The following is a 17,679-nucleotide window of genomic DNA, read 5'->3' as shown; positions in this document are numbered from 1 at the left end:
TTGCATGCTGGTTTCACACAAACGCCTTTAATTGAGGCAGGGATTTCAACTGCAGTGCCTCTGGATTGATCCATGCTGCTGTCCTGAAGCCAAAGGGATCGAGGGTGCGGAAGCTAACTTAGCGTTAGCCGCCGGCTAGCCATGGAAGAAGATAGAGAAGCCCTTCTTGCAAGCTGTCACTCCATAAAATGACTTGGTATTCGTTATTCGTCGTCCGAAACCAGGCTGCCAGCACATTTCATGCTTATTAAAGTGCGCCGATGCTATGCTGCGCACACGCCCTCAATATGTCAGCTGTTCTGACTGTAACGTTACCGCAGATAACCAGTATAGTTGGCTATCATTAGATAAATCGCATACTACTACTCAAAGCAAAGTCAGATTTCTCACTTTGCAGGCAGATAGCACAGGGTCTACTGTCCCTTAAGTCTTAAAATATCTAACGTTATATTTAAGGACTTAAAAGGTTTTACATCGAGTTGAAATAGACGAGTGTGAGGTCTAAAAAAATCATTTTCTCATGACAAACCAATCTGGTCACGCCAAATTCAGTTCAGATAGATCTCGTTTATTTTGGTTTCAGGCTTACTTGTGCCATACAATCGTATTGTAACTGGCAACTTGAAGGCCTTAGATTTTACTTGCTGAGAGCTGCAGACTGCAGCAGTAGTGTTTGTCAGCCGGAGCAGAGAGTGATCCCAGGCCCAGTTGTATGGGAAACGGTGTTGGCAGCACGACTGTTGTCGGTCAGCGATGGGAGGCTCGGTGTCCTGCTGCATCTCTCCTGGCGAGAGCCCCAAATTCCACAGGAGGGAGGTGGAGCTGGAGGAGTGCCCCATCACCACCACTGAGGATGTGAGTGAAGACACCGGGACCTACCTGCAGCACATCAGCGACAGGGAGCTCCCCGATGGTGGGTGATCATCAGTCAAGCTACAATCCAAAGAATAAACGGTGGAATTGTCAGTGATGGGGGCTCCAGGGATCCGCAATAAATTGACTTATAGTTTAGTTCAGTATTTGTCTCAAACCTTTTCATGTCAGGGACCCTAAACTGACATAAATTAGACCACCGACGCCCACCCCATTTGATCAAATTTTGTCCAGGGTCCCCAGATTCTTGCTTTTAAATGTTTTATTAGCCTATAGAAAGTGTGTCTTATGGATGGAATTATAGTGGAAATTAATTATTCAGAACTAACTGAACTGAACTGATCCCTCTTTTTGCTGGGGACCCCCTGGAACCCCCGCACAGACCCCTGGGGCGTCCCCGGACCCCATTTTGAGAAGCACTGGTTTAATTTACTAGAAATGATCCTATCCAGACAATTTTGGCTATTTTAATTGTAGGTTCCACTCATGCCTCTATTGTCTCCCTATGTATTCTGTTATACTGTACTACTCAATACTAAATCAGCAACAACAGCAAATCATTGGGGTTCTGCTGTGGTACACCGCCAAGGAGCCATTTTCTGGTACTCTGGTGCCTGTTTTGTCAAGAGTATACTAAATTAACATTTCCAAAAATCTTCGTATGTGGGGATCCTGGGACAAAATCACTTCACATTCTGACTGAGGAAAGCCCTGTGATGGAGATTTGTGCTGATGTAACAGCTGTTTTAAAAATGAATGATGTCACCAGGATTTCTTGACTTGACACAAAAATGAGGCCTCTATGATGTCATGTTTGGACCAATGTCATCTCTTGCCCCCAAAACATGCCAATTTTGAGTCCTTGAATTTCAGTAAAACAAGACCTTGAAAGTAATTGAAAAGCTGTTGAATTTGATGTCCGATTGAGTGTTGGAACCTTGGTTGACATGTGTCGAATCCAAAGATCAATCCGTTCTGAATGCAGTGAACGATGACGAGCAGATCTCTAATCTTTGTGACAGACTGTGCCAAGCCTGTGATTTTGATGTAATCTTTGATTCCATTGAGTCAAAATCAAAAATCAAGCGGTGAAACAGCATTTATAATGTGCAGCATAACACGCTGCCTGTTTGACTTTTGTGTAATGCCTAATCAAGCTGCTTTTCATATCTGCCTCGTCCAGAACTGGCCCAGGAGGCCAACCCATCTGACCACCCCAGAGCCAGCACGCTTTTCCTCAACAAGTCCCAGACAGATGGTCAGTACGTCTCTGTCAACGATACGATGCATTCATCTTTTTACGGCTATCTGAGTTTCACTCATCTCACTGACATGTCTTTTCTCTCCCCAATACAGTGCGTGAGAAAAGGAAAAGCAATTACCTGAATCATGTAAGTAATAAGTCTACTGTACCAACTGCTGCTACTTGTCGATTTGGTTGCTTATGACTTTAACCTATTTCCATGGCAAGTTGACAGAATCCGCTTTATTGGCGAAGTATGTAGACATACGTACAAGGAATTTACAGTAGCTCCGGTTTACGTTGCTCTCAATCTACTTACACAGAAAAAAGGTATGCATACAAACTAAAACAAACAAGGACAGTGAGTTGACAGAGGTACATAAAACAAGTTAACTGCTATTTACAATATATACAATAATAAGTGTGACGTAATGTACTACAGACTAGAAGTCCTTATGACAACCCCCTGAGAATGACCGTGAACCTGTTGTGTTCATTATGGCTTGGTGGAGAGAGTGATAGTGATAGTGTAGCATAGTAGCAAACGTTTGTGTTTTTCCAGTGGAAGAAAAGTGAGTCAGTCAGTCGCCCCTTACTCAAACAGCAAACTGTCTTGTGGCTACATTGCATTCTGGTCTATTGAGGCTGCTCTGGGTGGAGAAATGGGTCTTTCTGCATCTTCTCTCTGCCTCTTCTACGATGTATTTCTCCCTGTATGATTCTTGAACATTGGCGCAAAATGGCGGCTCTTTGATTCCGAGGTTCTGACACCGAAACCTGATGTTTACTGTTGATGTTTAAGATAGTTGAACATTTTTATGCCTCCGCCGGCGATAGCCAGGCCGGAGGCATTATGGATCAGGGTTGTCCGTCCGTACGATGTTCGTTAACGCGATATCTGAGGAACGCCTTGACGGAATTTAATAAAATTTGCCTCAAACATCGACTTAGACTCAAGGATGATCTGATTAGATTTTGGTGGTCAAAGGTCAAAGTCACTGTGACCTCTCGAACGCCATTTTCAAGCTTTTTAACGCGATATCTCAGGAATGCCTTGATGGAATTTAATCAAACTTGTCTCAAACATCGACTTGGACTCAAGGATGAACTGATTAGATTTTGGTGGTCAAAGGTCAAGGTCACTGTAGTCTCGCTAGCCAGCCTCTCTTCCCTTCCCTCAGAGAGTCTGGCGTCGTGGAAACAGGCAACAGGGATCAGCCCGCCCCTGCTCTAAAGCTGCTCTCCCATTCGAGCGGCTGTTTCGGTGGCAGCAGGATATCCGCTCCCCCGCTTGCAAGCTCTGTCACACGCTCTGTCATTGGCTCCGACCATGTCAATCAGCTCCCATGTGTGTCGCTGTAATGCTCCCGGCCGCCAAATGTGAAAACAATGACGCTAACTAACTAGCTAGCGTAGAAAGCTAACGGCAGAAACCTACATGCTAACTCGTTGCTACACGCTGAAAATGGCAAGTTTTGAAGAAAATTTGGATTGTGCAATAAAGAAGGCCTGCTCGGCACAAGTTCCACCCCGAAACTATTTTCCAATGGCACTAATGGAAACCTGCAGCGCCAGACTCTCTGAGGGAAGGGAAGAGAGGCTGGCTAGCGAGACTAAGGTCACTGTGACCTCTCAAACGCCATTTTCCAGCTTGTTAATGCGATGTCTCACGAATGTCTTGACGGAATGTCATCAAATTTGCCTCAAACATCGACTTGGACTCAAGGATGAACTGATTAGATTTTGGTGGTCAAAGGTCAAAGGCCAAGGTCACTGTGACCTCTCGAACGCCATTTTCAAGCTTGTTAGCGCAACATCTCAGAAATGCCTTGACGGAGTTTCATCAAATGTGCCTCAAACATCGACTTGGACTCAAGGATGAACTGATTAGATTTTCGTGGTCAAAGGTCAAGGTCACTGTGACCTCACGAATGCCATTCCCAAGTTTGTTAAAGCGATATCTCAAGAACTGCTTGATGGAATTTCTGCTAATTTGGCTCAAACTCGACTTGGGCGCAAGGATGAAAGGATTACATTTTGGTGCTCAAAGGGCAAGGTCACTGTGACCTCTCCAACGCCATTCCCAAGTTGGTTAATGCAATATCTCAAGAATGGCTTGATAGAATTTCTTCTGATTTGGCTCAAACATCGACTTGGACGCAAGGATGAACTGATTCCATTTTGGTTATCAAAGGTCAAGGTCATTGTGACCTCTCGAATGCCATCTTAAAGCTTGTTGACGCGATATATCAGGAATGTCTTGATGGAATTTCTTCGAATTTGCCTCAAACGTCCACTTGGACTCAAGGATGAACTGATTACATTTTGGTGGTCAAAGTTCAAGGTCACTGTGACCTCACACACCCAATTTCCAATCTCTGTAACGCAACATCTCAGGAGCGCCTTGACGGAATTTCTTCCAATTTGCCTCAAATGGCGATTTGGACTCAAGAATGAACTAATGGCGGAGGCATAAGTCTGCGTTGCGGTCGTTCTAGTTCTGCTGTGAGTCTATTGTAGCTGCTGGCAATATCTCAACATAACGTCACATCATCTATGCTTGGCTAGGTGTCTACAGGAATAAGAATAATATACCACCAAACAACAAAATGGCCTCCGAAATAAATTGGAGATCACCAATAGCTGTTTATTTGTTTTTGTTTTGGAGCGTTTTAGGGTGGATTTGTCCTTTAATCCCCTTGTTGCAAGGCACTTTGTAGGGCTGCACGATATGAGGAAAAGCTGCGATGTGCAATATTGCGATGACGATATGACCTGCGATAAATAAATAAAAGCTATAAACAAAAATATTAATGGGTAGGGGTGCTCCGATCCGGCTAAGCCACGATCCGATCCGATTCCGATTCCTGGGGTCACGATCCGATTCCAGAATCGATTCTCGATTCCAGAATCTAGAATCGATTCTCAATTATGTAGTTTTATATTGCAATAACCCACAAAGGTAAATCTAAGACAAAAAATGACAAATGTATTAATGCTGAACTTCAAATTCAACTTCTGAAGTATTACAGTGAGGGCCTAAATTCATTTTGCAATATGAGTGTGTTAATTTAAGCATACGTATCAGTAAGTGGCACGGGATTCTCAAAGCCTGTGTTGAGGGTCATGCGAACAAAAATGCACTCTTGAAGCTAAAAAAAAATCCAAAACCAACAATTTAATTATTTAAATTTTTACTTCATCATTTTACGTCATTTCTTACACATGAGATTACTTTTAGCCTTTTAGTCATAACGATTATTGAAAGATATTCCATATTCCAGACTGAAATGTTATAGCAGAAGTGGTGTATTGGCCAGAATGACATGAACATTTGGACACTTATTCAGCCGGTATCTTGCATGTTGCGTTCAGGTGCACTGTAAAATTATTATTATTATTATTTTTTTGCGATAACACGTGACTTTTGCGATGTGTTCATCGCGCATTTTCATATCGCGATGACGATGAAAATACGATAAATCGTGCAGCCCTAGCACTTTGACAGCATTTGATGAAGCAAATCACTTTATTTGCCGGTCTGGGATTCAAACCGTCAACCTCTGCTCACAACAAGTGCTGCTCCTCTGCTTTTACAGGGTATCAAACCTCTGCTCACAACAAGTGCTGCTCCTCTGCTTTTACAGGGTATCCTCGGGATCTTGAAAAGTATTCAAAGTTGATCAATCAATTTAGGGAAAATTAAGGCCCTTAAAGTATTAAAAAGTCTTAATAGCCATTTGAGAGGTATTACGTTTTGCAGCTATTGTGCTGATGGTGTTAAATGATAATAATAATAATAATAATAATAATAATACATTTTATTTGATGGCGCCTTTCCTGACACTCAAGGTCACCGTACAACAAAAAACACAATAAGTACACAATTAAAATACAGTACAATAAACATAATAATAACAGTTTGGCGGACAGAGGTTATGACAGAGTTAAATAAATGGAATAATGGAATAAATAAATAAATTTAGAGGGAGTAAGAAAGTTTAAATAAATGGGTCTTTATAGCAGTCTTAAATTCTGTGATGGAGTCCAGTGTGCGAATATGGGGGGGAAGGGAATTCCAGAGTGTAGCTGCGGCATGTGAGAAGGACCTGGCACCCATTGTGCTGAGCTTGACGGGGGGTATTTCTAATAGACCTGCTGATGAAGACCGGAGGGAACGGGCGGGAGTGTAGGGCTGAAGGAGGTCTGTGAGGTAAGTGGGGGATAGATTATGGAGAGCTTTAAATGTTAGCAGTAGAACTTTAAATTTGATTTGTTGGGGGATAGGGAGCCAGTGTAATTGAATGAGCAGGGGTGTTATATGGTCAGAGGATTTTGAGCGGGTAATGATCCGTGCTGCAGAGTTCTGGATGAGTTGAATTCGGTGGGTGAGTTTGGCAGGGATGCCTGTTAGAATGGCGTTACAATAGTCAATACGGGATGTGACCAGGGCATTGACGAGTACTTCAGTTGACTGTTGTGATAAGGTGGGGCGTAATCTGGAGATGTTTCGTAGATGGAAGTAGGCGGACCGGGAAATGTTATTTATGTGTTTGGAGAAAGAAAGTGTACTGTCCAGGATAACACCAAGGCTCTTGACCTGTGTGGAGGCAGCTATGGTGGTCCCAGCAATGGGGAATGAGCAGATGTTTGTTTTGGTGAGTTTCGATTTTGAGCCAATAAGAAGTAGTTCTGTTTTGTTATTGTTCAATTGTAGATAGTTGTTGGTCATCCATTTCTGTACGTCTTGAAGGCAGGCAGTAAGAGTGTTGGGGGGAAGGGTGTTAGTGGGTTGGTAGACACATAAAGCTGCGTATCATCAGCATAGCAGTGGAAATGGATGCCATGTTGCCGGAAAATATTACCAAGGGGGAGGAGATATGTGATAAAAAGAATTGGACCCATTACTGATCCCTGTGGAACACCATGTTGAACTGTGGAGCTTTTTGACCGGGATTTCTGAATCTGGACGAAATGTGTTCTGTTGGCAAGGTAGGAGGCAAACCATTGGTGGACGATGCCTCCAACTCCAACACTAGCCAGTCGGTCCATGAGTAATTAATGGGATATAGTGTCAAAAGCTGCGGTAAGATCCAGGAGAATGAGAATGGAGAGCTGCGCGGAAATCTTAACTAAGGCTGTTTTGAGGTGATTAGGTTGCTGAGATCTTCTGGGTTGAGCTGTCTAATGTTACGGTAGGATATAGTGCGAGGTACCCTTGATTTATTGAGCGATAGCGTGGTGTTGAATAATATAGCTTTATGGTCAGAAATTGGTAATTCGACGTTGGTGATATTGAATGGTGTAATACCGGAACAACAAACTAAGTCAATAATGTGGCCTTTATTATGGGTTGGAAAGTTAATATATTGTACAAGATCAAAGCAATCTAACCTTGCTTTAAAATCTTTTGTGAACAAATTATCTATATTGTCAAAGTGGACATTAAAATCTCTCATTAAAACGATATTAGGAGACATTGCACTAAGGGTGGTTAGAACGGTTGAAAGTTCAGTGATGAAGATATTTGATGGCTTGGGTGGTCTGTAAAGAACAGCAATAATAGTGGGTGTAGAGCCATGAAGTTTAGCAGCCAGTAATTCAAATGAGGAATGTTCATCAGGAAGAGAGAGTGGGGTTCATTTTATGCTCTCGCGATAAATCAGCGCAAGACCGCCTCCTCTGCCTGAGGAACGGGGTTTGCATGTATAAACATAGCCTAGTGGGGTAGCAGAGTTTAGATGTAGAAAATCATTCTGTGGCTGCCAGGTTTCTGTGAGACATAAATAGTCCAGTTTGTATTCTGTGATGAAATCATTAATCAGAGTGGCTTTGTCGGAGATAGAACGGATGTTGAAGAGGGCAAATTTATGATTGGTCAGCTGTGTATAAGCAGGCGATTTGGGTAGCGGGGTTAGTACACTATGATCTACACGGCGAGTGACACGGGTGGAGAGCCCTGTGCCTGATAACGGTGTCTATAGGAAACGTTTCCGGTGTAGGAGTAGATGACCGGTATGGCCAGCGGGGGGCGCTAGCGGGGGAGACTGTACTCTGAGGTGGGGGGGAAGTGTGTGGTCTGTTTACTGATAGCAGCAAATGTCCTATAGTTGTCCAAAGAATCTATGTAATATTGTATTCTGATGAAACTTGTGATTTACACCCTTATCATGGTTCACCGATGTGATGACAGTGGCGTTGAGGTCTTGAAAAAGTCTTAAAAAAGGTCTTAAAAGGTATTGAATTCAACTTCAGGATTCCTACATATACCCTGTTTTAACATCAGCACCTCTTCTCCATTAGATGTCCCCAGGGCTCCTGACCAAAAAGTACAGTTCCTGCTCTACAATATACATCGATGATAGCACAGTCAGCCAGCCCAACCTAAAGAGCACGGTCAAATGGTAAGTCACCTATACGTCTTCAAAACAACACCATGACATGAATATTTTAGCGTGTTGGTTTTCTTGAACAGGTGATGTTATGGGGGGGGGGGGGCATTTTCTTGGCAGTCTTGGTGTCATTTCTCTGAAGTGCAAATCAATGTCAAGGTGTCACTTCACCCTTAGCTATAGAGAGCCAAAGTGAACGTCACTTCCTGCCTTTCCTCTGTGTACCAGCATCTGAAAAAATATGAATGGTGGTGAACAGCAAGAGGCAATACTTTTTTGATCCCGTTAGAATTGTGCCATGGGGTTCACATGTAAATTTAGCTGAATTTCCTGAAACTGAATCGTAAGGTTTAGCTTTGTCAGCTTTCTCTCGTGTCGCATAATATACGTGTACGTCACACCGTCAACAACGTGGACTGGCGGGAGAGATGTCACTTATGCGACTGGTTGTGCGTAGTTTTTCTGATTTATAACTTATAGTGCCACAGTTTTACCACAAACTGCGACTTTCTTGACTTGAAAAGTTATCTTTTACATTGACAAACATGATATGTGTACCCTGTGGCACAATTCAAACGGGATCAAACAAGGCAGGAAGTGACGTTCATTTTGGCTCTCTATAACAGTTGAGGTGTGTATATCAGTACGTAACACTGCAGATACAGGGAGTCATGATATGTATGCGGACATTAATGCAACCTCGGAGAGCTCTCCTTTGCTACAGAAGTTGAGAAGAATGAGTTTCACTGTTTGTCTGTGTGTCTCTCTGTTCCAGTGTCACATTGGCCATTTACTATCACATAAAGAACAGGTAGGCAATGTTTATGATTGTTATTTCTTTGACAAGTGTTAGCCGAATACTGGGGCTCCAACATTTTTTCTTTCAAATTTTTTTACATATTTTTTTATTTATTTTCTAATCGTTTTCTCCCTAATTGCACTTGGCCAATTCCCCCTGCTGTCCCGGTCGTTGCTCCACCCCCTCTACCAATCTGGGGAGAGTTGTGGACTAGCACATGCTTGTTCCGATACATGTGCCGTCGCCAGCTGCTTCTTTTCACACACACCCCCGCCCTGCCACGCCACACCACGCCACGCCCCGCCAGCCCCTCAGACACGGTCAATTGTTTCTGTAGAAACCTCTGACCAAGCCGCTACCGGGAATTGAGCCTGGGTCTCTGCGGTGGAAGGCAGCCAGGCAGCCGAGTGCTTTTACCTCGACACTACCCAGACCCCCCGTAGGAATTTCAGCAACATGCACAGGTCTCTGGCACAGCTCATAGGGGCCTGCCTGACTGTAATAGATAAAATAATCAAATCAAACAAAACGTCTTGCGCACAGCACTATTCCTCAGCTTTAATAATGAAATGAAATCAAATGTCTTTCTCACCGCACTATTCCTCAGCTTTAAGCCATTGAAAGTGAACATAGGTTTGGGCTGACTGGAATTTCCGTTTGAAAACGGCATATGGGCCAGAAAATGAGTTTTTACAGCCAGAAATCCCAGCACCTGGCAAAGTAATCGTTGAGTCACTGATATTGATTAACAGCTCTATCAAATCCCCACAGATAGATGAGGGTCTGTCTGTGCTGCGGGACAGTAAAAGTCGTCCCGCTTGCTCCTTTTAATGCTGACTTGTTTATGTTGTTCTCCTTCAGAGATTCAAACCGCACTCTTGATATATTTGATGAGAAGATACATCCTTTATCGGTGAGTTGAGTTCTTCAGTTAAAAGAAGCAATTACTTTTAACTGCTATCTTGGGCTGTGCGTGTGCATGTGTGCGTGTTATGCATTCACACTCTGTCTCCTCCCCCACTAGCGAGAGAAGATTCCAGATGATTACGCGGTCGTGGATCCAGAACACAAACTGATCTACCGCTTCGTTCGAACGCTCTTCAGCTCTGCCCAGCTCACCGCCGAGTGTGCCATCGTCACTCTGGTGAGAAGCACAGTCAGATTGTCCATTAAAGTGGAGGTGAACCCGTTCGTCACGTGCATCTGAGTCCGTTTCAGACTGAAAACAAATTGAGAGGCGGGCCATATACGTTGTCGATTATTTGATTTGACAATTCTGAGGACTGGCTTTGGCATTGGCCAATCCTGGCGTGTTCCACCCCCAAATCGGGTGGGATTCAGCGTGTTGTCGTGCTACGCGAGTGGGATCCGCGGAGTACCAGGCAGCCAGGCTGCTTCGTGCGGAGCGAGCGGACAATCCGATGCATGGGTGCTGCCCGCCCGCCTGGAAACTCCGAGAGACGACCCCTGACAACCAGGGAGGCTGTCAGGCTCGGAGGCGCGCGCCATTATCGTTATAAATGTAAATAATATTCCTGGAATGTGTGTTTTAACGAGCCAGTTACATTTCTTTGCATTCTTAGAGATTATAGTTTTTGTTTTTTGTTCATGTTTCTAACAATTGGCCAAGTTAGTAGTTAGTTTATGGGATAGGAATTCTGCCAGATGACAGGCACTAGGCGCCATTTTCTCTTTCTTTTGGAAGAGAAAATTATCCTGAAATGAAGATTTGATTGACAGCTGCATGTCGTGATATGATTGGTTGAAATGGGGTAGAAATTTGATAGTACTAGGTGACGTCAGCAAACTGTACATTACTGTTATCAATGAAATCTTGAAAAATGAACTTTTGATGTGAAAAAGTGTGAAAAACTAAAGAAATTAGACTTTTGTGATTTTGTTTGCATACATTATTAAATAGGTGCACTGCATACCCAGGTATTTGAACTAAAAGAAAAGAAAAGTCATTTTTGGGTTCAGCTCGACTTTAAGGGGAGGTTTGATGGAAGATTGCCAGTCCACTTGATGCTTTTGATCTGTGTTTCTGTGAGAACGGGCGGGTCCCTCTCTAACACACTTGAATGATGCAGCCAGTCAACAGAACACGAGTCACATTAGAGCAAATTTTATGATTAATAACAATACACATTATGAGTAGTATTTTTAAGAAGGATGTTGACATTATTATACCGATATTTATTGCTTTCAATGCTTTGCCAGTATTGGGTTGGAGTTTTATCCGATTATGTAATGTTGTCCAATGTCCACATCTGATATGTGACCAGTGACCAGACCACCACAGCTACAGAAAAATAGTCAATGCAATAGAACTTTATTATGTTTGCACATTTTACTTATTAATTTAATTCTTCACTTATGTTTTCTGCAAATAAAATGTACAGGCCTAATCTACATTTACTATTATTTAATATTAACTGGGGGTAACCCTGAAAGAATTTCATTAGAAGCTTCAATGAAGAGGTTTAGTATCAGGTGATGCAGGAAAGAATTATGGGTAAAAGTAAACTGAATACTTGTCATTTTAGGCATCAAAATGGTGATGATGAACATCAGCATACAATATCAGCTAATGGTGACTTCAGTCTAGCAGCACCTGCATCATCAGCCTTCAAAACCCCCTATTGATCAAACCCTAATAAGTAGACACATCTATAGGCCAATTTCACAGCAACTGTTTTGAGGTGGTAAAGCAGGTGTAACCAGTAACATTAATGAGGGCCCTGGCACTGGAACGCCTAAATGGAATGGCACCATTATTAATGGTGTATTGGTTAAACCTGCTTTACTTCCTGCTTTACCACCTCAACAATAGAGACACTGCATGAAATAGGCCCATCACGGGGGAAAAGTTCCGTTCATTTCCACACACCAGCGTCATTTTCCTTGAATTAAACATAGCTAAAAGCTGTTGTGTGGTGGGCTGTGCAGACAACAAATGTAAAAAATCGGCAGTTAAAGTTTTTTTGTACTCCTGAGCAAAACAAGGAAGCCATTGAGAATTGGCAAGAAGAAAAATGTGGATCTAGCTGTCAAGGAAGTAAGTTGGAGCGTTCATCTTCCGTATATACGATCTTTTTGTGCAACACGCAACCATGCACATGACATAGGAGAACGCCAGGATTGGAGGGTGGGTTTCTGTTTTCCCCCCTCTTGGGCGTGGCTTCTGAATGTGTCTCTATTGGTCTATTAAAATCCAGAGTGACACTGGATTGAGTCCAGGTCGATAAAGTGTCTGTGTGTGTGTGTGCGCGTGCGTGCGTGCGTGTGTGCGTGTGTCTGTGTGTGCACGTGTACACACACGTGTGTCTACTACACCTTCCTTCATGGATCTGTGTGTCTTGTCAGGTGTATCTGGAGAGGCTGCTGACCTATGCCGAGATGGACATCTGTCCCTGCAACTGGAAGCGCATCGTTCTGGGAGCGATCCTGCTGTCCTCCAAGGTCTGGGACGACCAGGCCGTGTGGAACGTCGACTACTGCCAGATCCTCAAGGACATCACTGTGGAGGACATGTGAGTCCCTCGTCCTCTGGAACTTGGCTGCTTTTGTTGTCTGGAACTAGGGCTGGGCAATATCGATATTGTGATATTAGACTAGATATTGTCTTAGATTTTGGATATCATAATATGGTGATATGGCATAAGTGTTGTCTTTTCCTTGTTTTAACCCATTGATACCTGATGCAGCATTTGCATGTGTGTATCCCTTTAAGACCGCGAACCGCGTGACCCTAAAAAATTTCCGCTTTGAATATATGGCCACCCGAAAATATTTCCGCTTTGAATATATGGCCACCCGAAAATATTTCCGATTTGAAAAAATGGCCACCCGAAAATATTTCCGATTTGAAAAAATGTCCGCTTTGCATCAGGTATCAATGGGTTAAAGGCTGCATTACAGTAAAGTGATGACATTTTCTGAACTTACCAGATGGTTCTTCTAGCTGTTCTCTTATTTGCCTTTACCCATATTACTGATGATTATTTATCAAAAATCTCATTTTGTAAATATTTTATTATTTATTATTAGTCCCTACAATATTGTTGCAATATCGATATTGAGGTATTTGGTCAAACATATTGTGATATTTGATTTTGTCCATATCGCCCAGCCCTACATGTGGCTTAGCCCACTTCGTAGAAAACATAGATATATATTGTGTATCGACATTCAGCCTAAAAATGCAGAGATATGATTTTTGGTCCATATCGCCCAGCCATTAACTTAAAACCAGGGCAACTGTTTGAGTTTTTAACTGACTTAAAACACAGAAATCGTGTAATGTGGTGTTGGGGAAACTGCACGCAGGACATGTTTACCAACCTGGCTGGTCTGTGATGCTTTATAGTAAAGGATACCAGAGTTAATTTGTTATTAGTTTCTTGGCATCGCTGCTTATGGGGAAAGAAGAAATGTATTCATATTTATGAGGCGAGGTGGGACTGGCACTGTAGCCGCACCTTGATTTAGGCTGATGATACGGATCTATTTTTACATAAAAATCTTGCTTAGTGCAGCTTAAAGTACTCGCTCACCCTCCGTCTGCTCCCAGCTAAATCAGTATTATCGTTGTGTTCCCTGCTTTGCTTACATTGCTTTTTGCTCTTACGTTTATCTTTTGTCATGTTTCATTCAATTGTTTTGTAAAGTGTTTTGCAGCCATTTTGAAAGGTTTTATCACACATTATATTAACCCTTCGACGCTCCACAGGAATGAGATGGAGCGTCACTTCCTGGAGCTGCTCCAGTTCAACATCAATGTCCCGGCCAGTGTCTACGCCAAGTACTACTTTGACCTGCGCTCGCTGGCCGATGACAACAACCTGAGCTTCCCGCTGGAGCCGCTCAGCAACAAGCGCGCCCAGAAACTGGAGGTGAGCAGATACTAAGATCAAAAGTCCCGATTCACTTTTTCTTTACCCATCGCACATGTGACACAGATCTGTTTTCTGATCAGTGTGAACCATCCATCACAACGGGCTGTTTGTGCTCTTAAATATTGTTATATAGTTTTCAATACCGAGGGATTTTTATCCTGTCCGAGCCTGTCTTTTTGTTCTTCAGCTGTATAATTCCGGGTTTCCACCAGGTGGTAAGCCCGGGCTTGGACAGATGAGGCCGCAGAAGTGATACTAAAAGCTGTAGTTCCTCGAATGGCCACTTGAAGCTGGGACTTTTCACACCTAAAAGTCCGGAGTCAGACCTTGAACCAAATTAATGTTTTTGTTACATTGTATACATTTGGTCCAGTTAGGTTTGCTTTCACACTGCAATTATGCCAGCGGAGCAAAAGACATGACATAGCTATACTTGACATTGATTGGTTTGTAGATTGGCGTGCGTTTGACGTCGGCATCTTGTGAATGTATTATTATTATTATTATTATTATTATTATTATTATTATTATTATTATTATTATTATTATTATTATTGTTATTGTTATTATTATTATAAGAATCGGTTTGTTGCACTGACCTAAATATCGAGGTAAGGTTATTTTCTTTGCCATTTGAAACAGCGTTTTGGAGGTTGACTCACACCAATCGCAAAACGACCAAATCATTCATGTTATGACTACAATACGCTACTGCCATCCAAACTCAAAACTGAAGAATGCCAGGCTGCCAGCGTTTAGAGTGTACCGTTCTCACTTGCATGCAGCGCATATTTTACAGCAAACTTCAGAACTCTCAGTTTAATGCTGCCTTCCTTGTCGGCAGCGATACAAGCCTAGAACAATAAACGGCTAATTACAATTTATGGATTGTTAGGAGAGACTGTTCAAGCATACATTCAACATAAAAGCAGCGCCTATTTCCATAAAATATCCACCTTTAGCCGACTGGATTGCCTGTCATTCTTTTGCGCACGGTGCATCTGTCCACCCCATTTGGCTGCTGTCTTCCCATTCAATCAGCGTTATCAGCGGCTTATCACTCCATTCATATCGGCCAGCATGCGTTGTCGGATAATTAATAATTACTGGACTATTTTGGGTGACATGCAGCATGCTCTGCTGTCCCCCCTCTCTCTCATCCTCTCCGAAAATAGCTGGTAAGTGTCGGTATTTTTTCCATTTGACTTTTAAAACGTTGTCGGACCATATTTCAATTACAAACTTGTTCTCCTCCTCTCCCCATGTGCTCCCATGGCCCATTTCTCACGATTCCTTTGATAATAGCCTGGTGAAACTTCCTGTATTTGGTCCTAAAGTCCGAACTATCCAAAAAATGCTTTCACACTGCAAGCGAACCGCACCATGGTCCAGCTTGGTCCGGACCGAGACCACCTCTTTTCATCGGACCAAGGACCGGGCGTTTGGTCCGCACCGTGGTCCAGGGGAGGTTTCACACCTGTCATTTTGGTTCGGATCAAACTGGAAAGTCCGGACCAAACGAGGAAGGTGTGAAAGCACCCTATGATGACCAGTTGTGGGGGCGGGCACCATGCTGGTACCATGCGGTCAAAATGAGCCATAAGGGACGTCGCCAGGTTCCGTTGTTCAAGCAGTAACAGCGTTCTGCTTTGCCTTGTTGTTTTCTAGGCCATCTCCAGGCTGTGTGAGGACAAGTACAAGGACCTGAGTAAATCGGCCATGAGGCGGTCTCTCAGCGTTGACAACCTGGTGGGCATCAAGAACTCGCAGGCTGTGCTGTCTTAAGTCTGGCAAGGCCGGGGGAGGACAGCCGCTACGCAGAGCCCAGCTCCAGGATGTCATGCCACCATTAAGAAGTCGGGCAGTGTTCCTTGAAAAAGACATGACCAAAAAACAAAACAAAAACGTAGGGGATCTTAATATCAGTAATTGATGAGTCCGGTCCCAAAAATGTTAAATGTCCACTTTTGGGGGGGGGGGGGGGCGTTACCTGAAGTTTATCATTCAATATCTCAACCAAAAACAAATCTAGTTGATCCTGTTCATTACATCAAACTTCTGTTACCTACCATACAAAAAATGAACAATAATTTGATATTTTGCCAGCCATCAGTTATTTGAAGAGTAGCAGATTTTTCAACTGGTAACGTTAGATGTCTAATTTAATCCTAATTAATTCAATTCAAGGTTCTCCCTGAAGCCACACGAACTGAGGACCTTTTTTTCTTTTTTACATCAGCCTGTCTTTGAAGTCGCAGTCACCTCGCTCACTCCAGCTGTAGCCTTCTTCCTTCCACCAGACGGCGACAGACCGCCTCAACTACCCTGTGGTGTAGTTCTACACATGGACAAAGAGTAGACTGTTTTTTTGCTTACTATGTAGGCCCCTATAGCTGTGAAATGTACCAGATTTTATTTAATTCAAATAAATTTCAGTCGCTGTATTTAAAGTAAAGGCTAATTAGGCGAGAAAATGTGTCTTGGTGGATTTTGTCAGCGAGAGCAGCAAGGTTTCGTTGTTACACACACTCAAATTACACATGACGACTTGAAGGAACCAGTGTCCGCCTATGTCTGTGCTCTATGTCTATAGGCGGAGTTTCCAGGTAGGCAGGGGAGGCATTGCCCTCCCTAGCGGCTGAAATATGTCACTACATTGAGTCGAACCTCTTAAACTCTGCGGCCAACATTACTGTCTTTCAGAGGCTGTTGCGGGCTCATTCTTAAAGCTAAAGTGAAGCTACTGGTATCTGAAACTAGAAGACCATAGGCATCCACTGGTATCAACCATGTCATGCTAGCTTGTCGGGAAGGGGTTCCTTGACCTCTCACCTCAAGATATCTGAATGAGAATGGGTGCTATGGGTACCCACAATTTTCCCCTTTACATATGCCCACAAATCCCATGCACTTTTTGACAAGAGTCATGCAATTCTTTGCATGCAGTATAAATGTGTAATTTTCTCTTATTCTAATATTTCTACATACAGGGGTCTCTAAACAGTCTTGGAGTTGCATAGAGCTGCAACGATTAGTCAATCGACAGAAAATTAATCGTAAACTATTTTGATAATTGATTAATGAAAAACTTACATTTTTGAAGAATTTATTGAAAAACGTCACAATTCGCTGATTCCAGTTCCTTAAATGTGAATATTTTTCTGGTTTCTTTACTTCTATATGACAGTAACCTGAATATCTTTGGGTTGTAGACAAAACAAGACATTTGAGGTCATCATCTTGGGCTTTGGGAAACATACACTGATCCACATTTTTCACCGTTTTCTTACATTTTATAGACCAAACAACTAATCAATTAATCAAGAAAATAATCGACAGGTTAATTGATAATGAAAATAATCGTTAGTTGCAGCAGTAGAATTGCATAAATTGGGTATGACTGGAAAGCTGAGACACTTGTGGATTCCATGAGCCCAATTGTATTCATGTGCGATGATGTTAGTACCCATTTCA

The 17,679-nt window shown here is 42.8% G+C and overlaps 1 protein-coding gene across 1 annotated transcript; it reads left to right on the top strand.

The window, feature by feature from the left end:
• LOC310772643 (cyclin-Y-like protein 1) lies at nt 1–16,608 on the top strand. Its single transcript, XM_083632494.1, has 10 exons — nt 1–913; nt 2,057–2,131; nt 2,230–2,264; nt 8,420–8,520; nt 9,284–9,319; nt 10,169–10,220; nt 10,332–10,451; nt 12,674–12,840; nt 14,040–14,202; nt 15,874–16,608. Exons 1-10 carry the CDS (start codon nt 754–756, stop codon nt 15,988–15,990), a joined length of 1,026 nt encoding a protein of 341 aa, XP_083488620.1. The 5' UTR covers nt 1–753; the 3' UTR covers nt 15,991–16,608.
• Nucleotides 16,609–17,679: the final 1,071 nt, after the last annotated feature.

The sequence above is a fragment of the Poromitra crassiceps genome, assembly GCF_964638095.1.
Source record: "Poromitra crassiceps genome assembly, chromosome: 3".
NCBI classification, from domain to species: domain Eukaryota; kingdom Metazoa; phylum Chordata; class Actinopteri; order Beryciformes; family Melamphaidae; genus Poromitra; species Poromitra crassiceps.
The sequence above is the reverse complement of the archived record's forward strand: the minus strand, read 5'-3'. Positions and strand labels throughout refer to the sequence as shown.